This window comes from Zerene cesonia, chromosome 20, assembly GCF_012273895.1.
Source record: "Zerene cesonia ecotype Mississippi chromosome 20, Zerene_cesonia_1.1, whole genome shotgun sequence".
Lineage (NCBI taxonomy): Eukaryota > Metazoa > Arthropoda > Insecta > Lepidoptera > Pieridae > Zerene > Zerene cesonia.
The window spans coordinates 7,102,261-7,124,725 of record NC_052121.1 but is presented as its reverse complement, the minus strand read 5'-3'; the positions used below and the strand labels follow the sequence as shown (position 1 = coordinate 7,124,725).

The following is a 22,465-nucleotide window of genomic DNA, read 5'->3' as shown; positions in this document are numbered from 1 at the left end:
AGCAAAATTGAAACGCGCTACAAATGAATTTAAGCCTTCACTGATGGACCTCGGTGCGAAGCTGGAGCAGGTTGTGTAGCGTTCACTTAGCAGTACAAAACATTTGTAACTCACAGACCTACCGAATATAGTATATATAGAGATATATACATACCTGTTTCACCCGCGTAAGTCCGTATCCCGTAGGAATATCGGGATAAAAAGTTGCCTATATGTTATTCCAGATTTACAGCTCTCTACGTACCAAATTTCATTGCAACCGGTTCAGTAGTTTTTGCGTGAAACAGCAACAAACACACACATATCCTTACAAACTTTCGCATTTATAATATTAGTAGGAAGTAAGATTTAATGAATAGCCGTTAAATCGTTAACGAATATATGGAAGGTGAAAATTCTTTGGCATCATTGTTATGTACATATTATGTACAATTAAAATGCATAATTGACATTATTTTAAAAGAGCAACTACAGAGGGTCTTGTCAACTCTTCTCTGTAGAAACTGCTTTACGAACCGGTGGTAAATGTTAAAACTATGTTTGACGATTCAAAAGTGCTTCTATAAGAATTCTAATTGAATAAATAAATGATTGAGTTTCAGTTTCAGTTTGAGTTTGAGTTTGAAGACAGAGGTACCTATAGCCGCTAACACTGAGACAAGAGAATATATATCTACTTTCGATTATGTAAACCTGATGAGTTTGTTTATTTATATAGTCTTGGCTTGAACGCTCTTTTCTCAGGTATTATGGGGCCGATTCGGATGAAATTTGGTACACACATAGCTTAAGACCCGACAAAGATCATATTTACATGTTTATATCCCGAGTATCCTAGAGAAAAAGAACTGGTTTCGGGAACAGGAACTATGTGGGAGTCGAGCACGTTTTGGTACGAATTGGACCAGCTCGCATGCGAGAAGTACCACACCCTCACAGAAAACCAACGTGAAATAATAGCATGCTATTGTGTTTCGAGTGATCATCAGTTCTCAAACCGGTTATCATATCCGATAGGCACACAAAATTTCATGAGAATCAATCCAGCCGTTTCGGAGGAGTACGGTAACTAACATTGTGACACGCGAATTTTACATACCTATATAGAGATAGAGACAGTATGCAGTAGCACATCGTCTTGGATCTCGTAAAAGTCGAAATATAGAAATGATGAAAAAGGCATTAAAACAACGGCAACCCCTACATAATGTCCCGGGCTGCTAGCAACATGGCGTATGTAGCTCGGGCTCGTTCCTCCGGCGTCTTAACCAGACGGTTTAACCTACAGTGCAGGGTGTGCAATGCACACAGGCGTTGCCGTCTCAGCAGGCGCCGCGGCGCACCCTTGGACAGCTAAAAGCATCATCAGGACAAACCTAGAGAGCCATCCCTTAGGTCTGTCCTGGGTTTCATTGCAGGGTCATGTCAGGGTTTTATTGCACACAAGCTAGAGCTGCCCCTGGTCTTACCTTGCACCCCACACGATTGACCTATCTTAAACTCTCCGTTGGACGACTGTATGGATCATTAGGCTATGATAATAGGAAGCTGTCATTTTCCTAATGAAACATATGCCTGTATTTTTGTATGCGTCAGAATTCAGAGAATGCAGCGACACGACGTGTGATGAGAATTATTATTACATGTGTGGGTATAATCAAATAACTGAGGATAACTTCATATACTTCTTTATTACGTTTTTGATTGTTTGATCCGATAATTTCAATAAAAACCTACTTGCTCTTCCATTTTTGTTCCTTATTTTTGCTTACTAAACGTGGATAGGATGAGGAAATGCAGATTCTTTATAATACATACATGCCAACAAGAAGGGTGTTTACCGCCCAGTCTCTATTTCGTAAAATGTTATGTCAATATGCCATAGTTAAAACTAAGAGAGAAAAACATTGTTGTTCAATTTGAGTTTCATCATACGATTTTATACAGTAGGATTCGATGTAGTAAATAATGAATAAAACCAGATTGTTAAACTGGCAAAAACGTGCTGTCATAAACACTTTGGCATACCTAAAGTATCTACTTACCTAATACCTATAGTTACGTACTAAACATTTTGTAATCTGTGCATACAGAGAATCGACACTAATAAGAATTATAACGCATTTTGACAGCGCGACTACCCAAATTCATTAGAATATTGTACCTCGCTTTATAACCTCACACGTATTAAAGAGACCAAATTGATTTATCTAAGTCATTATACGTAAGTGCTAAACCAGTTACAGCTCTCATAAATTTACTGTTTGGTATCAAAGATACGCCGCACCGCTATCAACGCTGTCGGCGCGACGCAAGCTGTGTATATTTATCTTGCTATATCTCTCCCTACATCACTGCAAACAGAATAAATAAATGTGTTCGCCGCGCCCGGATCTAAAGACCCTCACATCGCATGGCTAATACAAAATGTCGGTTTATTTTTCTATATGAGGCCACGGTACAAAAAACAAAGCTAAGATCGAACGTGCCGCTCATTTAGAGAGAGACAGATGAACGCGGTAACCGGTCCGCAACAGGCGGAGCACGAATACATCCATTTCTATTGGCTAACTGTGAGCATTGCCCGCCGCCTGCGCCAAGCGGCCTGTCTGATTCGACGCTTCAGTACCCCTCCCGCACCCCTCGAACCCCAAAACACCGACCTTTCACGACTGTCGATCCGATTCGATACGACCGAAAATGCCTTAGTTACTTCAAGCGCGTAGTGTGGTGCGGACGTTTTCGCTGTTATTTTCAGCAAATGTCAATAAACTGGTTTCTGTTTGCCACAGACTTAACTTATGTTATCTATAGTGAATGTTGTGCCTGAACTTGAAGTTTAGTTGGATTGTCTATATTAATACAGGTATTGTGTTCTATTATATACAAAAACTATCATAATATAACATTATTAACAAAATATGCCATTGTTATTAATATTTCTTAGATAAATCTATCTTGAACGCGAGTAATTTATTGCCGGATGATCGAACGTAAAAGCGGTGTCCTCGTAATCAACGTAGGCCGGTCGGGTTGGCAACGCCGCGCGTAAATAATAGGGTAGGCGCTCGTCTTTCTCTCGCAGCTGGCGCAGCGCGGCAACGTCGCGCTATCTGGCGACCGTGCCTCCACCGCTTTGCGCCACGCCGCGACACCGTGGGGAATCGCCCGCCGTCTCAACCGAGTCGCATTGAGCGTAATTTATATACCTACTACAATTGGCATGAACGCTGTTGATTATATTGACGTTATAGCAAGATAATGTGAAAAGAATATTATTCATGACATGATATATCTTTCATTTATATGTAAACACCAAAATTTTGACAACTTACTACTTAATATTGACTTATAGGTACCCATACGAAAAATACAATGTACTAGACAATACGGATTATTAAGTGAAGATTAATTAAGCCTATGAATCGTCTTAACACTGAAAATTCGAAGCATAATGATGAAAATAAAACTTGTTTACAGATATCGAGCGGGTGTTTGTGAATGCGTAGCGCACTCTGTCGGGGATTGGCAGAGTGAGGTCGCGAGACGCGCGGGGAGAGGGGCTTCTTCCCCCTACTTCAGTTTCTACGGTGACTGTGTCGAGGGAGGACGTTTACGCTTTTTGCCGCGCCAAAGGATCGTTCGCGCGGCAACTTTGAATAGTGTCGGTGAACGAAGTGTGGATTGTGATAAAGAAATGTGTACCGGATTGCAGTGAACCACTAATTGGATGCAGTGACTGGATCACGTATCGGATTGCAGTGTTTATTGGATTGATATTTAACAACCTTCCAAACTGGGGATGCATAAGATGGAGCTAGGTGACAGCGTGTACGCCGCTGAGCGTATCATGAAGAAGAGAATTAGAAAGGTGAGCTTATTTCTTTTGCGAAAGGCGAACGCAGCGATAAATTGCGCGCTTACAACACACGTTTGCAGATCACATATCACACGCCCGGTGTATTTTTGTGTATTGTAAACTGCATGTTTCGCAATAAACAATCGCCTGCTCGGCTCGCATTGAAGACAACTCGCTTGAATAACGCTCGGTAGATAGTAATATGCAATGCTTCAATTTTAATGTAGATTATGTGTATTTAATCCGCACATTGTGATCCCGTGTAGCAGCTGTTCAGAAATTATCGCAAGGGTTTTGGATTTCTTTTCATCCATGTTTCTTGTCCCTTGTTATTATTATCGGGGCTCCCCTCACGGGCCAACTTAGGAAACTGAGGGATAGAAGTTCAATGCATCTTATGAATGGTGTTCCCTTCTTGAGATCGCGTTTAATATTTGGTAGTAAACAAGTTTGATCTATTCATTCCTGGTGTTATGAGTAACCTTGTAACTAACTGTCCTGTTACCTGACACGCATGATAAAAATTTAATTAACAGTTTTGTCGCAATCGCTTCAACTTATTAGTGTTATTCAGTATAGTTATTAAGACTGCATGAATTTGAAATAGTCGAGCCTGCAATCAAGGTAAGTGATAAGACGTTAGCTGTTAATAAAGTGGCCAAGTCTCGAGTAATAACAAAAACATCGCGTTGTATATAGGAATGCCAGCCATGCCGCAATCTTATCGTATTGTTAATAAGGCCCTCTAAGGATCTGCATTACTTCTCGATCGACATTTATTTATATTTTATGTTCAATTCATATTATAGTACCCATATTTAAATGATGATAATTGATGACAAACGGTGAATTTTTTTACAAACCGCCTACTCAACATCGTGAGAGCATTGTAAATGCATTTGCTATTTGGTGAGTTGTAATATGAATTTTTGTTTAGAATTAGTTTTATAAAATGCAATGTATTTATTGTTCTAAGTTGTCTACAATTATGATGATGGAACCCAAAATTTAGAATGTTATGTTACCTTTTTAAAAATCCTAAAATATGATTCATATGAACTAAAGTAATAGGAAAATGCTCTGAGTAGTTTTGAAATGCAGTGAATTTTTATTTACTTACTATGTGCAAATGCGTTTTTCGTGATAATAAAAAAATTGTTCAATTCTCTGCACTATATCTTTCGTTCATTGAAACTTTACACTACTTTACTAAATGCTAACATTACACAGATAAAATAATTTGTACGTTTGTGTGAAATACACAGTGATCGAGATGTTGTCATGCTTGCTTGAGAGAAATTCACTCCTGCCTTGAAGACTTCATTCTGCGGAAACTGCGCTAGCAGAATGCTTAGCTATTCAAGAGTGACGTAGGCCATTTTTTAACACAAATAAGCGTGGTTAGTTAGTAAATTATATATATGTATTTCATAATTGCAAGTTTGTATGACTTGTATTATGAAATCTGAGCTAACTCGTGAAAAAGACTAACAAGTTTACGTTGTAAGTGTGTTAACTTTACAATCGTGGATTTTATTAATGTGTGTGCTCATAATATTTACTCAATTAGATTGAATGTTGACGTTGTAATATCTCATTTCTTTTAGAATAAAACTGTCTAAAGCAGTTGGGTTGTTATGAGTTTTCTCGTGAAAAACACTAATTATTTTATTGTTTTGTTTAGATCGGCATTGTTGACAAAATAGACTTATTGTATTATGAGTTAGACTCGCCCCCATTCAACTAAACGAGTAACGTAAAACAAGTTACTTATTAACCCTTAAAATTCGCTTCTTATTACGTTTTCTGATTTAATACACAGTGATAAAGTTTATAACAATGACACATTTGAATTCTCTAGTCTCATAAAAATATTGAAATTGCGATAGACGCGCGGTCTGTTACGTTATTAAATTCGGAATCAAAGTGGTTGACACTAATATAAATAATGTAGCTTCTTTTTTACGTTTTCCCTTGTAGATTTGTCTCTGCAGCACAGCATTTTATTTACAATATTTCTTATCTTTCGTGCAGCAAGCTATTCTTAATAGAGACTAACTGTAATTCGAAATTCGGTTCGATACCGCGACTCTGCTCATACCCGTATAAAAATTGCCTACCAATGTTCCTTTATAGGCGTATAGATCCGTACGATCGTTTTGTCTTAAACCAGTGTTAAACCTCCACCCAGACAACTATTGTAGTGCCAACGAGATAAGCTGTGAAATGTAAATATCTGGCCACTACCAAGGGGCACTGCGTAAAAGAGCGAATGTTCTGTCAGTAGGTTTCGGTGCAATATTTCTGTCAGTCATTGCTTGTTTCGTGGTACAGATACAGAATTTAGGAATATTTCGTTTGATATTGTTTCGTTTACAATCTTTATCTCGAGTCGGCTTTACAATAGCTATCTCACAAAATGTATGTTATGTATAGCAGTATGCCCGCGGGTGCGCTCGCGTGGTGACCGGGTGCAAGAGTCCATGTACTGATGTAGATAATGTGTATCTTTACCAAATTCATAAGTCATTCTTGATGTACGCTCTTTGCTTTCAATTAAGCGTTCAATTCAGTAATATAAATGCGTATGCGTAATAATAAAAACTTATCGTATGTCAGAGTCGAACGCGCTTCGGCACGACTTGGGACAGCTCGCGTTGGAGAAGGTAGAACACACACAGAGGATCGGTGTGAAATAGTAGAAAGAAAGTGCTACCACGTTATATATACTGCGTGTCGTGCGATGTCTGAGGGAGCTGGAGGCTCGTTTTCTTTTCATCAACCTTCCAATGCTCATGGCGGTAGTGATCGCTGTCCATCGAATGAACTACCAGCTCAGTTCCCGCTCTAACAAAAAAAAAGTCCCTGAATGATAGATTGACTAGAAATTATGGGATTCCGCGGTACTTAGACAATATATATAATCAATAGACATAATATGTTTTCGTTAAAAAGACTAATTGGCTCATTAGATATTCCTTACTATACTCGGTACTTAGCCGTCTATTTGCATTACTATGGTAATAAGGTAGATACTAATTATATGTCCTCGCAAATGAAGTGATCGAAATTCTTGTTAGGTAACTACTGAATAATAACTCCATCAATAATCATAATTTTCTTGAGACAATTGGGAAACTTTAAATTTGTTGCAAATTACCACATAGCAATATATTAACTTCAGAACATATGGCAATATCACAATTTATTCGTACATTATCCATATGACCATTACCACCATCTTTCTCACGTAGTGAAATAAAACTACGTGAGAAAGACATTAGGAACCAAAAAGTTCGATGACATAATTGCCGATTCGCTAGAGTGGTGAAAGAGGGCCCGAAATATAGACTAATGATGAAACTGAATATACTCAGTAATGAACTCGGTTACGTTTTTAAAAATCATTTCATCGAATCAATCTGAAAATGATAAAATCCAATTAGACCACCAGGAGTCCTTCGTACCTCATTATTTATTACTCGCAGCCTAAAAGTTTCCGAGACCTCCGCTAGCGCCGTGTCTAATTTAGGAAACTACTTAATAGCAAATCATATCTCCAGCAACTAAAATTCAACTTTACGCTAAAGTTCATAAATACTTTTATTGAATAGAGGCGGTTCACCTCGTTATCTGCAGAAACGACTCAACATAAATGATGTGCGATTCAATTCTCAATATGCGTTTTAATGCTCGGCCATAAAGCTTACAATTCAGTGAATATCCCTTATAGCTAAGTAACTCCTACAGAGCGCTGTAGCCCTGGTATCTTGTAGCTAACGCGCCAGTATTCGGTTGAACACCGAGCGAACGTTGAAAGCGCATGCTCCCCGCCATTAATGCTGGCCAATCAGCGTTCAGCAGTTGTCGCGCCTGGTGAAAATATTTTAGCACTGCACTGCAGTAGGCATATATATTATTTTAAAGGATTTATTGTTTTCTTTATTGTATTTCAAAAGCACATTATTTTGATAATAACAACACTCTTGATATTCATTTTAGAAAATTTCATGTCATGCACACCGAGTCGTGTTGTGTACAAATACCTCGTTCAGTCTTTTACGAAATAATTCAAGAGACGTTGTATAGATGGCGCTATAGTAAATTCACTACAATAATATTTATCGTTGGAATTTATTTAAAATATGAATAAAGTAAGAACTGCAATTGACTAGGGTATGTATATATATAATTATTTAATTCACTCGTAACTGAAATGAAATCTTACGAATTCGCAAGTAAATTAATCTCACACAATAAAAACATTCATCATTTAAAGAGCATAATAATTCGTCTCTCTTTTGGTTCTTTCATAATTAAGGAGGAAGAGAATCATAAAAAAAGCTAACGGTTTCTCGAAAAAAAAAATTAAGCACCAGTGACGCGCGACGAGGACAGTAATTTGAAACGAATAGCTATGCACTCTGAAGCAACACAAAGCAACCGAATTTTCTATAAATAATCGCCTGACAATGCTTCTCCGTAATTTTATCCATCCCGGTTTTAGAATGAAATAAAAAAGTGCAACCGGAACAAGACAGGGTAGGCATGGAGTCGACTTTGGTTTTATTTTTAACGACGTACCAAATCGTTAAACGCACACTCGATTCGTGATTTCGGTGGTTCGTTTGCTGAACTTTCCAGTCATGTCAATTATAATGAAAAAAAAAATACTGTGTTCTATTCTGGTAATAAAATTTATTATATTTTGTTATGGATTATTTTTTTTAACTCCAAATTAAAAATATGTTCCGGCGAATACTCCATACATTTTATTATCCTGAACGCGATCAATTATAACTGGGGTCTTATATACCCTACGCGTAGGTACTTTTACCCTATTGAATGTAAAAAAAAATTCTATGTGAGCGGGTCCCCTATATTTAGAAAAGCATACTTAATCGCATACGTGTACGCTCGGAATATTAAAGTAGTGAATGGGGAAACGTCATATTGCAACCCCCACACTAATACAAAGCATTGTCTGTCACGCACACATGCGTGCGACATTCCGTTATAAGATAGCATGCACAGAACACAACTAACTGGCGCAAAGGAAAATAAACTCAAAGTAGTCGAGAAAAGATACATTATCGACTATAAGGATAATGCATTTGAAATGCGACACCTCTATCCGCGACATTGATCTCTGTTTTAATTTTCTTTATGAAACCGCAGTGCGGTGTCTACTCCAATCGACTGGCCAGCTTTCGTTAACGGATCTCCTTTTACGTCATCCACTTGAAAGATATTGACTTAAATAGTTTATTCCATTGAATTCATCGAAACCTAAAATCTTGCTAAAATGCCATGGTACTACGTGTAAAGATTAAACCAAATTCGTCCAATCTTAAGCGATTTTCTCTTATCCATCCATTACCCACCGACTTATGATTACAAGAAAAGAAATGAAGTTGTCCACCAACAATGAACACTCGAGTGGCTGGACCTCAAAAGAGATAAAAAAGGGGCACCAGTCGTTCAGATCCGGCGTCATTATGCGCTCGCCGGCGGTCGTTATGCCCCACGCATTATTATGTAAATATATATAAAACGAAATGGTCGATGTTTTTGTGCGCGCCCTTATCTGATACAGATAAGAATTGTAATTAGTCCGAGATCCAGGATACGACGCCGCAGGTGACGCTTTCCCACGTTCTTTTGTCTAATTGCATAATTTGGTTTTAACACCCGGCCGTATTTATCGCAAATCAATTTTTATACTAAATAACAATTGTATTGGTTTTTAAGCTATAGATGTTATAATTTTTTTATTAAAGTTACACTCACAAAATTTGCAGCACGCAAAAATTATGTCCTTTAGACGTTACTTGTTCTTCTAAATTCGTCTCAAAATATTAAGTTCTTATTAAAAACTATGTCAGATATCCATACGGTACTGAATGATTAATTGACATTCTATTCCAGATCCATTATTGCAGTTTTGTAAATTTGTTTTCATTGAAAAAGAAAATATAAAATCTCTAGAATCGAATGTGGGTATGATATGTCAATCTTGAATGTGTATATTATATCGTTACAGTGCTATAAGAAGAAGTAATATCTCGCTGATGTTAGCACATTGTTTATTAGATTCAATAACAATGGAATGTAATCAGTGTTATGAAGGGTCGGGATAAGGGTCAGGTTATCTCTGAACATCCCCAGCCCTCGCGTCAAAACCACCCGCTCGCCATTATGATGTTTTTTTCTTATCCGACTGCCGCAGGGTGTGATCCCCTTAATTGAGTTATTACAGTCATATTTATTTTACGATTATACTAAGTAGATAACTTTAAATCTGCCAGTGAGAGTACCTAGACTTAACTCTTTGCGGACAGTTTAATTGAATGTAACTTATTTGTTATTTCAATTTATATAGAACTCTTTAATTTTATCGACGTGGTTTGATAAAATATACATGTGTAAACGAAGCATTTACGTGTTCGTTTCTCATCACAGCCTCAATGATTACAACTTTAAAGCTATACTATTTTAAGAGTCATATATATGTATTTGAAAACACAAGTAAAGTTTCACGGGTATATTAACTAATATTTGATGTATGTTGGTGGAAAGGTCTGCAAAAGTTGCAAAACCGTAGGACGAGTGCTCCGTGACTCCGTTACCTGCGGTTACAATGACTGCATAGATAGAAAGTAGAAACAGCCCGAGGTGAAAACCTGAGTCCGTACAATGTAGCTGAAACAAGGTAAGGATAAGTCTTGACAAACAACGTGTACCATTACAAGTGTTTGCTCACCGACTTAGCGGGAGGGTCGTAGTCCCTTTGTATTCGGAAGACCCTTTTTACAAAGCTCGCGTAATTTGTTGAAATTCTCTAGCTCAACAAAAGCTTTTAGGCCAATCATGCTGTCTTGGTAATGAAGCGTTTCCTGATTAAAATTACTTAATATACAAGTACCTTTTTTTCAGTTTAATTAAAAAAAAACACCTATCAAATACGAGGATAAATAAGAGGATAGAAACAGGTTAAATGTATATTCAATTACTACCATACGTGAGAAACGTGATAACCTGTACTTTATTCAATAAATGTGGGCAATATTCTTAAACTAAACTCATATATTTATTATTATATTATTATGAGTATATTACAATATCATTTACAATGTTACCTAATTACCATCGCTTATCCGAAATAAAACGACTGGCAAATATCTGAATAAAATTCAACAAGCCTACACGAGAAGTATGTCTAAATCTCACACATGGCTAGGCTCCAGGCTCCTCTGGAAAATCTTTCAATGTTGAGAAGGCTTCCTGAACTAGTGGTGAATGTTTGTAAGATATATTAGTATCTAATACCTCTACCTCTAAATGAATTAAACCTCTAAATGTTAAAAAGTGGTTGATTGCACTAATCTCGGAGACTCGAGGAACGATTGAAAAATTATTTTCATTGGATAGACCACATATCGAGGAATGTAACTTTAGGCTAAATGTAAAATTACTCTACGACAAATGAGATTAATTTTTTTTTTTTTTTTTTTTATGTCATAGCGGGCAGCGCTGAGCTGGTGGTTCGCCTGATGGTAAGCGATCACCACCGCCCATAAACATTCGCAAAGTTAGTACCTCTGTGAATGCGCTGCCCGCTTTTATGGGGTAAGGGAAAAGGAAAGGATTAACGACTGGAAAGAAGGAATGGACTGGGACGGGTGAGGAAAAGGAAACGGGCCTCCGGCTCCCCCACTCACCGTACGAAACACAGTGGCATGCCACTATTTCACGCCGGTTTTCTGTGGGGGTGTGGTACTTCCCCGGTGCGAGCTGGCCCAATTCGTGCCGAAGCGTGCTCGACTCCCACAGTAAAATAGTGACTGACTACACGATTATTACGTATTCTAATAATGGTAATACTCGCTTTTATAATTTCACGCGAACAAATGAAGCTCGCCTATCATTCATAGTGTATTTGTCGTTTTTGTAGTTTGTATAAGGGACTATTGATGTGCAAGTAATGTTAGGGCGAGATATGATTTTTGGTAATGTACTTGTTGTATTTACTGTTACTCTGGTATAATATAACTGCTATACTCTAGCTTCACCCTCAGATGTCGTATTTCGTGCGAAGTGGGAAATGCCGTTATTTTTTGTTAGTTTGGTTTTTTTGGCGGAATTCCACATGATTTTCCTTCATACTTTTTACTTACAATAACAAACATAACATATCATTATTTCGTAACTTGGGCAGTCAGAGCATAACGCCCGGCATATAATTAGGATTACATTTTTCTAGCAAGCTAGGACATCAATTTAGATTTTTTTTTCGTATGATATCCTGAATTGCTGAGCTTGCTTGTTTGATTACTAACATTATTCTATTATCCATGCTAGAAAAAATAGCCTGGTGTAACCCGGATATAATATTTACTAACGATCGAATTGTTTCAAAGAATAATTATAAACTCGTGGATGCGTATATTTCATTCAGTAACACCTTATCGTATTAGTTTTTTGCATTTCAAGGAAATACATGGAAAAAAGTGTTGCATGTAAAAGAATGTAAATTCCGTGAAATAAATTAAGGAAAAAGCCATTTCGATCGTAAAGTGTCGCTACTTTCTGTCGCACATCGCCAAACGAACACCACCAAGACTCAACCGGTACTCGTTGCTAAGTGGAGAATCCACCGCATTATGCTCTATCCTTGTCTTTTGCAATGGAATACCCTTATAGTTCTCTTTATCTTTCATATAGCTGTGCTCTTTCTTCATTATATTTTCTACCTTATCTAACATATACCCCCACTCTTCACACACCACTCCCCTTCCTTGTCTATCATATCGTTTTTGTATCTTCGCACACTATGCTCGCACCTTGTCTTACAAATAATGTGTTTTCTACTTTACCTACATAGCTCCTCGACGCTTCTGCGCTCCTAGTAGATTTGTTACGAAAGAAACACTGATTTTGTAATGCAATATTGGGAAAAATAATTAATTATTTATTAAGTATATTTTTATACTAAGCAAATACTTTTTTTTTTATTCTAGTTATAACTAATATTTTCAACACCGGTTTTGCCGTAAAATGTCCGTTGTGTTGATAACAATAATAATAATAAATGTAGGTATATAAGCAAATATATATACTTGTTTATGACTTTATCTATAGTTCTATTCTATAAAATAGTTATGCCTTGCACGAACAACTGCGTGGAGGTCCCTTCGTGTACAGAATATTCATTCACAACTTGTATCTCAGAGTTTTTATAGTGCGTTTTTATTAAACGTTGTGTTTATTATTCTAATAAATCTTGAATAGGTGTCGGCGATTATTGCATGTTATTAATTATACAACTAGGATTACTATAGAGAATAATTCAGGTTTCTAAGTACCTAAAGTTAAAATTTCGGAGATACTAATGGTTTCTATTAGACGCATAAATAAAGTTTTATCGTAAATCTTAGCTTCGAAGATAAAAAGCCGCGTTATAAAATCATCGATAGAGAGATGGAATATTAATGGGGCATTATTACGTCGGGCGCCTCCGGCTTAAACGTTTTAGTCCTCCACCCACCCTTTTACCTCCCTTTTAACGCCTCGCGAGGGCTGTCAGCTTCGAAATTAAATGGTAAAATTAAATTCTATTTGAATACATACCCTGAGGATTTCTTGAATTGCCCTCTTTACGGATATCGAGGTGCCATTCTGTATTTTATTTTTTATCCCATTCGAACGTACCTACGTGCGACGTCACACGTGGCAACCATTACGATAACCTTATTCAATTATGATTTAAAGTGCTCTGTTTTTGTCACGTAGGTATTCCATTAACCACAGATAAGCCTACATAATAAGTGTTAGCATAACTTATGAGGTTTTGTTTATGAGTGAAATATACCAGAGGAATATAATTTAATGAAAAGCTTCAATACGTAATGCAGTGTGTGTGAAGCATTGATCATACGTACAAGCAAAAAGAATTGGTCGATGATAAAATCTACATTTTAATTAAGCATGTGAAATGTGCTGCATACTCAATTAGTTTTGCGGAACGGGATTCATGAAAGCAAATTGGTTTAGCTCGGAGAGCCGGCCGCCGCATAATGCAACGTGATCACATCGTATAAAAGGTTTTATCCCATTTCTCGTGTAAATAGTAAACTGTCGCGTGCTCGTGGTATAATGGTAGCGCGAATTATAATTACGAACAAAAAAAACAACAGAGATGTTGTTAATTTTCTTTTTCACCTCGATGAATGCAAGGTGGATTTATGGAAATGAATTCTTAAACAATCATTATTTGTATAAATAACTATGAATTATTCTAACTATTTCAATAACGCTAAATGGAATAAAATAGACTATTATATTTCAATGACACTTGTCTTTATAAAATAGGCCGTTAACGATAGTGTATCGGCAAATAACATTCAAATTATGCAGTCGTTGATAAAAACTCGTATCATAAATTTTTGTATTATCTTTAGCTTTACGCTGTATCGAATGCTTTGTAGGTATATCTCTCACAAATGTGCAATGTTTTACATACAGTAAACGCAATAGTTATTTCAAATTACACGGTGAAGTCGTGAACGACGACATAATTTCGGAATGCGTCTAACAATGTAACATTCAATATGTTTGCCATGAACATGAAGCCCATAAAAGGTTCGTTAATTGATAGTCGCGGAGTCGTCGCGTTGTCACGCTTTCGCCGCAGTTCTAATCGCAGTCACGCACCGAGTGGCTTGACCTGACTTCTCTCGACGTTCGACAGCCCACTGCGTACTGCTGGCCACGTGACGTGTGTCATGGCGACAGTGTAGCGTTCATGCAATCTACTAATTAATTCTTATTTTAATCTTAATACATTAAAGTTTGTAAAGAATAGGATTTAGTTGCGTTCTATGATGCATCTCATCATAAATCAATTATTTGAATGATTTAGTAGGTAGAGGTATGTATATAGGCTATGAAGTATGAAGTATTAATACATTACTTTTGATAGTCCAACTTACAAACTTCGTTTATTGCTACAGGATCCAGGTTTTAATATTACGTAATACGTCTACATAAGACTTTGTTTCCTGTTTTAGAAACCAAAAGAGTTCTATCACTCCCATAATACCGATATTCACCGCATACAAAGCTAAGTGTAACACGAGGAAACATTTCACGTATTAATCTAACTCGGCTAAACTCGCGTGTGAGGTACAAACGTAAAGCAATTTGAGAGCGGTGTTTAAGCGTCTGATCGGTCCCCAGGCTCGGCAGCGGCCAGGCCATTAATCCTGCCCCTGCCCCCCGCCCCCACCCGCGCCGCAGTAAGGCGGAGGCCGGAGCTGGCGAGAGATGGAGTGCCCTTTATCCGCAATTCTTTTGTAATATCCGCAGTGCGAGATTGAAGGAAGTACGAATTTTTTAGGCAGATCAAGGCTTTGCGATTAATTTAGATTAATCGGAAGGATAGGAACCGCAGTATAATTCAAGTTTGGTCCAGATTAGTTTCGATACATATCATTACTTTTTCAGAAAAAGTATTAAGTACCTTCTATAGTCTTAATTTCCAAGAGATTTTCTATTGACCAAACCTAACGCGTCGTTTTTTCAAATATTCATTCGATATGTATTAAACCGTTCAAATCACGAAATGTTTAATAAAGCTGCCTCGTATTGCTTATTCCCTGGTCATAAATCTGACACTACGATATCCCTATCGCACGGACAGAGGGAGAGTGCCGACAACACAAATTATGTTTGATTCAAACAAGACGAGACTATGGGGGGTGACAAATAGCTCAAATTGCATCTATAAACTTGAGGTATTGTCCAATTAATATGGATCTACAAGTTGTGTTAATTACACCCGATGTAGATGACACACAGCTTTAAATTTAACTGTCTGTTTGGCTTTTTTTTTACTTTTTAATCAGAAATGTTTCTTTGCACAACACTTCGAACGGTCCTTTTGGATATTTGACCCGGTCCATGAAAGCCTACAAGAACAAGAACTGCTTACAAGAATTTAACTTTTCTTTATCTATAGGTACAGATTTCTTGAAAAGCAGTGGTGGCTCAGTGGTGAGAACCTCGGACTTCAAAATCGATAAGTCGGGGTTCGAGACCGGGCGAGCGTGCAGGAAATAAATTGATTTTTCAATTTATCTGCGCATGTGGATAACATCACCACTGCTTAAACGGTGAAGGAAAACATCGTGAGGAAACCGGCATGTCCAAGAATTAAAAGTTCGACGACATGTGACATCTGCCTTGGCCACTTGGCCAGCGTGGTGGATTATGGCCAGAACCCTCATAGGAGGCCTGTGTCCCAGCAGTTTTATTATGCTTATTACATTTACGTCATGCGTTATATTTACAACTACGTTATTTAACACTCTCATCGTCTGAAAGAATGCTACAATTAATAACCAATGTGCTGCATAAAATGTCCGAATTTGTTTGTGTACGCCATGGCTGCAATGCCGGGAAAAAATGCCCAGATGCCACCAACACCGATACCTAAGTTTCATAGCCCGAGATTCTTTTTACCTGTATAGTGGGCATAAACAAAGAAAATTTCTGGCCGTCCCGAGCTCTTACTTGAATTACCTATATGTTTGGAAATAAGTTTCATAGCGGATTCAAAATGCTATATATACAAATCGGACACGTCTACTCGTCCCGCTCATAGTAAAGCGTTCGAAACGTCGCCATAAAAACAATGAATAAATCGCGTTTTAATTTTAAAACGACCACCGAATGATGTATCATTTAGTGCATCGTACAATTGAGAATGCAACTATAAAATCGTTTACAGTAATTTACGAAGGCGAGTCGGAAGTTGAGAATGTCGCTCGGTTGTCGATAGCTGGCAGCGCGCCAACTACCGTCTCTTTGATTAGCCGATACGCTTCACGGGCCGAGTGTGATTTGCGCGGCTCGTATAATTGCTCTCGATGAAAGTTACGCCAATGTAATGAATCAGTTTTGATGAGCCACGTGTTTTAGTGGCGATAAATAAAACCCGATAAATAATGGATGGCATGCGTTTTTTATGTGAGATAAATTTGTTCAAGACAAAGTAATAATCGTAAGTTGAATACAAGATATAGATAGACGGATATATAAATCTGTAAATGTTGTAAAGCCGGTTCTCCTCGCAATAGTAAAGATATGCGCGTCGCTTTTAAAATAACAAAAAATTTTATGTACATTATCTGCAATTTGTTTTCGATGGCATTAAGTTAATAAGAACAATATCTACTAATCACAGCACTGAAAAAGTAGGCCCCTGAGGTACCTAATTTGTACTATACGAAGGTACTGTATCCTAATAAACTTCGATATATGAGGCATTAATAAAAAAAAAACAATGCACAACTGATAACACATTTAGGTATTATAGAGAGATACCACGTATGGTATCTCTGCAATTGTTCTTTTCATAAATATCAATAATCGTTAAAAAAAAAACAATCATTCCCATAAATGAAACGACAATTTCATTCAAGCACTAAACCACTTTAATTTTATTAAACTTATGCAAAAATCAATGGCACTAGGCGCTTAAGTTACCTACAGTAATAAAAAAACAGGTGTAAGATAATGTTCATAATTTATATAGTCATCTAATAGAGTAATTAATAACGTAAAACCAGAAGCGGAGGCAATTAAATTATCGGCGTAATAAAACGTAGTGAACATAATTAATGACTCGAGTGTTTCTACGCGTTCGTATAGTTTTATTTTTAGTTCCGTAAAACACGTGGTTGCTGTTTAAATTTAATGTAATAAAATACTCTATGGTTTAGTGAGCTTATTTGATCAAACTAAATACTCGTTGATACAAAAAAGAATGGCTACCGCGGTGTCTTTTTATGATTTTTAAAATAACTAAGGTTTATAAATCCATTGTGTCTATTAGAATGTTTTTATTGTATTTAAATGTATTATAACATTCTATAAGTTAGCAGTTGTCACATGTCATCGAATTTTTAATTCTGCATGTCATGTCGCTTACCTCACGATGTTTTCCTTCACTGTTTCGAGCGGTAGTGATGTTATTCACATTACATCCATTTATTCCCTGCACGCTTCCCTGAAACCCCCGACTTATCGATTTAGAAGTCCGAAGTCTTCACCACTGAGCCACCGCTGCTTAGTAAAAAAATCTAAGGTTATTGTTATGAAAGCCCCGCCCCACCTTACACTCGACGGCAAAACTAAAAATAATAGAATCAAAGCAGATTTACATTATGGTATACATTACCTACCTCGTAAGTAACAATTGTAATAAATTCTATGGTTTATACATTTTGTTAGGTGTTAATTAAAGCGGATACCGCACATTACCCGTACTTAATGGACATTAAGTAGGTATCTGTAAGTCGATATTGCGAAAAATGAGATAAATCGTCTTACCTACCCCAATCTTGTATCTGTGTAATCTTTAAAAGTTGTTGCAGCCCACTTATGTTTATCATAGGCAATTGGTTGGTCGGGGTCAATATAACTTTTGACTTTCATAGCGTTTCAAACTAAACGAAAACACAAATTTAAAGCGTATTTATTGGTCTATAGATCAGGAATAAATCAGGAAAACATTAACACGAGAAAAGAAGTGAACGTTTCTTATTGTAGGTAGGTGTATATTCGTTTAAGAAACCCCTATGATGATATCTATGATTAGTATTCATCGCACCATACTTAAGGGGTAAAATGTATACCAATTCTGTTATGATTTTCAATTGACATTCATGCGGGTCGCCTTTGAAAAGCTATTTAAATGAGCACACTTTCAATTTTTGTTATCATCTGGAAATTGATTTTTAATATTATATCGTACTAGCTGCGCCCCGCCGTTTCACCCGCGTAAGTCCGTATTCCGTAGGAATATCGGGATAAAAAGTTGCCTATATGTTATTCCAGATGTCCAGCTGTCTACGTACCAAATTTCATTGCAATCGGTTTAGTAGTCTTTTCGTGAAAGACCAACAAACACATGCACACATCCTTGCAAACATTCGCATTTATTTAGTAGAATTAGTAGGATGTTGGTAACATACCCATGCTTCGCGATTTACTTCTACATTTTGACCCGATTGTGCTTAGTTCAAAAGTGGTATTGTAAACGCGAAAGTTTGTAAGTATGTATGGATGTTTGTTACTCTCTCACGCAAAAACTACTGTACCGATTGCAATGAAATTTGGTACGTAGATAGATGCACAACTGGAATAACGTATAGGCATTTTTTATCCCGATATTCCTACAAGACACGTACAGACTTATGCGGGTAGAACACAGGGCGTAGGTTGTAGTACATATAGCTGCATATCTATTAGTAATTGAATTTGAAGTAGGTAGTAGATATCTATGCAAACGCAATATATTTCGTATACAAATGCTAAGCCATTTGCTTTCACATACCAATAAAATTGAAAACAGTTGAAAGCACAAATGAATAAATCTCTAAAGTGAAACTATTTCAGAATCCTGCTATTAAAGACTATCCGGCATTCGTAATATAGACTAGCCTATAAAACCCATTGAGGGCACAAAAACTGACCAACAAATGTTTTCCTCGCCGGAGAAAAATTAACTAAATTTTAAATTGAAGGGCCCAGGAATTGTGTACCCACCGTGGTCCAAGAATCGTTGTGTTCAAATCTATTGTCAGAAATTATGTTTAATAGATATGAGACATTGCCCTATAGCGGTATCTTTATCGACTTTATTCACATCCAAGTGATAAAGAAACTGTCGCAATCGTCTCTTTTTTAAAAGAAATCATCAAAATAAAAATTGACAAATTTATAATCCTTTCCAAAGAAACGTATATGTGGCGCTCTAAAAGCGTACCTAACTGTTAAAATCCTCATTTCGAGCTTTTAAAATTTCAATAGGTAGTTTAGATATTCTGGCACTAAATTACTAAGTAACAAATAAACCCTAATAGAGACTTTCAGTCTCTGCTTAATTTATATTCTTATTATGATATAGCTGAAAAACTATTCCACCCAAAACTACAATCAAAACAGTTCTCATACCTGTATTACTGCATTAAAAATCTCATATTTCTCTTCCAAAATAAACCTCATAAACATCACGTTCAAGTTTTAGAGTAATCTCGGAAACTTATAACCATAATTAAACTAATTGCCATAGAGATGCTTACAATAGATCCGTTAATTATGGTTAAGAATTAATTATACAAGCTCCGATCGGCTCTAATTGGCGTCTATGTTTCGAAGACGTGGTCCGCCCATGGCACGATTACTACCATCGAGTCTGCCACTTTTTGTGCAGCGTGCACACGTTTGAAAGTCGACTCTATTGTATGGAGCTAAGGGTGATATTGTGGGCACGTGTGTTGTGGTGAGCCGGGCACGAGTGCGCGGGGGTGGAGGGCGACGAAGCGGGGGCGGGGCGGCTCTCCCTTCGCCCCGCCCGTCGTCCAATCGCCGCTCAACAACCGACGCACTCACTTTGTTAACACGTCCCAACTAGTCCTTTTTATTTTTTGGTGTGCACCGTTTTTGTGGCGTTTTCGATTTGATGATGATCTGATTGAGTTTGAGTTGAGCTAATTGTTCGGTATAGTGACTGGTCTTGGCCATTATCAATGATTTGCAAGATTTTATTCGATGTTAGATGTTTTTGTTGCACTTTGAAAAAAATTTAGTTAGCTATTTGTGTTGTTTTTTTTTTGGGTTTTGCATTCATTTCAAATGATTTCAACTATTACAGTACCTGTTTATTTAAAATGTAGGCTAGTACGTTTATAAAATAAACACTTGCTTAGAGCTATGTCTCTTCAAAACGGTATGATTTCACATAAGGTTTTCAAGATCTTCCGTCTTCTTTCACTGTAAAAGCCATTAAAGTTAATAATCCAACTAAGGATATTCAATACTTGAAAAATATTAGCACCGTCGAAACCAATAACGTCATTACAAAGTCACTTCGCTCACTTCTGCGCCGACTCACCCTTCGTCAGCGAAACCAATGAGACGCGAGGGTTTGAAAGTTCAATCGGGTTGAGGAACGCCCTATGTGTTTTTGTTGGTAGCCAAAAATGTGCCTTATAGCTATCCGGAAATAGTCCACAATAGAACACGGCTCGCTTGTGCGGGTATAGTGAAAGGTCGGTGATAAATATGCAGGAGATTGGGCTTTGCGTGGTTTAATGAAGTCGCCACAGGTGTTCTATACGGCCACTGGGGACTTGGTGTTTCGGCTTTGATTAGTATTGTTGTAATACAAATTTTACGGTGCTCATACTGCAAGTTTGTTTCTCTTATTTGAATTGGGATTAGAATTAGGAATTGATAGGTTTATCAGAATTAGAATACATACGTTAGAAATGGACACTTTGCTTAATCATGCTACCTCGTAATATACCGACCTACTGATATAAATCCTGAAGCAGTTTCATAAGTAAATTCACTCATATATAAATCAAATTGTCAACAATGAGCCAGGAACGTTCATCTTTGTCCTTCTTGAATGAGTAGAAATTCGGGATCATGCTTAACCAAGTTAGTTATTACCTAGGCACATGAACATTATAACTTTTATCTTTCACATAATATGAATATGTAGTTTTGTGTATGTATTGCATGTGGCTTGTATAACGGCATGTATTTGACAGCAACGGTATGTTTTGGGTTTGATCCCGGGGGAGATACCGCGACAGCTGTAGGGAGCAGGTGCGCCGAATTACACTCGCAAACCGGCGCCCAGCCGACCTGCTTACCTAACTTGGCTATATTATTATTTACAAAAAAACGCCTCATAACATTTATTAAAATCGTGAAAACATGATGTTCATACAAAAAAACCTAAATTCAAACACATTTGAAGCCAATTAGTTCTCGCAAAAGTCAAAAAGTTTCAATGTGTGGGTAAAATTATGTTGAAACCCGTTCATGTAGTGAGAATCGCAAATTAATCTGCAAGGCTGTGTTCCACCCTCCTGCCGCTCGGCACGCCATCGGTCAGTCACGCCACGCCAGCCTGCCGTAGCACCCGTTTATAAGTCGATATGAACCCACAAGTAACCTCATTTCTCTCTCTTTTCAGAACAAAGTCGAATACTACGTGAAATGGAAAGGGTGGAAGCCGAAGCACAACACTTGGGAACCAGAGGAGAACATTCTCGATCCGCGGCTCATTCAGAGCTTCGAGAGAGGCGAAGAGTTGAGAAGGCAGGGCCGCAAACGGGAGCGAGAACATTCGCCGGTGGAACGAGCGCGCAGCGGCTCCGAGGAGCGCCACCCGCCGCCCGGCAAACGCAAAGCTGAGGTCTTGTCTAAGGAGTCGGGAAAGATTGGCGTCACCATTACAATGAGTCCTCCTGCAAAGAAGCACGATTCTACAAAGTTGAACGGTGGGAGAACTCACGCGCAACCTCCACCGCCAGCCGCCCCTCCCGGAGGAGCGGCCGCCCCAGCCTCCCCTGCTGCGGAAGCGGCGGCGCCCAGGACGGGGCCTAGAAGGGCACCGCATTCCCCAGAAGAAGCCGACGCCCATACTCCCCCTGAAAGAGAAAGACGCACAGACACCCAGCCAACAGCGACAGCCCCCGCGGAACCGAAAGGCGCTCGACCGCCGCCTCCCACGCCGCAGCAGGA

At 37.9% G+C, this 22,465-nt stretch overlaps 1 protein-coding gene across 1 annotated transcript in view; it reads left to right on the top strand.

The window, feature by feature from the left end:
• The first annotated feature begins 2,713 nt into the window (after positions 1-2,713).
• LOC119834863 (chromobox protein homolog 2-like) overlaps positions 2,714-22,465 on the top strand; it is a 20,774-nt gene continuing 1,022 nt past the window's right edge. Inside the window, exons 1-3 of the mRNA XM_038359380.1 lie at positions 2,714-2,866; positions 3,481-3,871; positions 21,915-22,459. Coding sequence (XP_038215308.1) covers positions 3,803-3,871; positions 21,915-22,459 — 614 coding nt within the window. The 5' untranslated portion in view covers positions 2,714-2,866; positions 3,481-3,802. The remainder of the gene's footprint in view (positions 2,867-3,480; positions 3,872-21,914; positions 22,460-22,465) is intronic.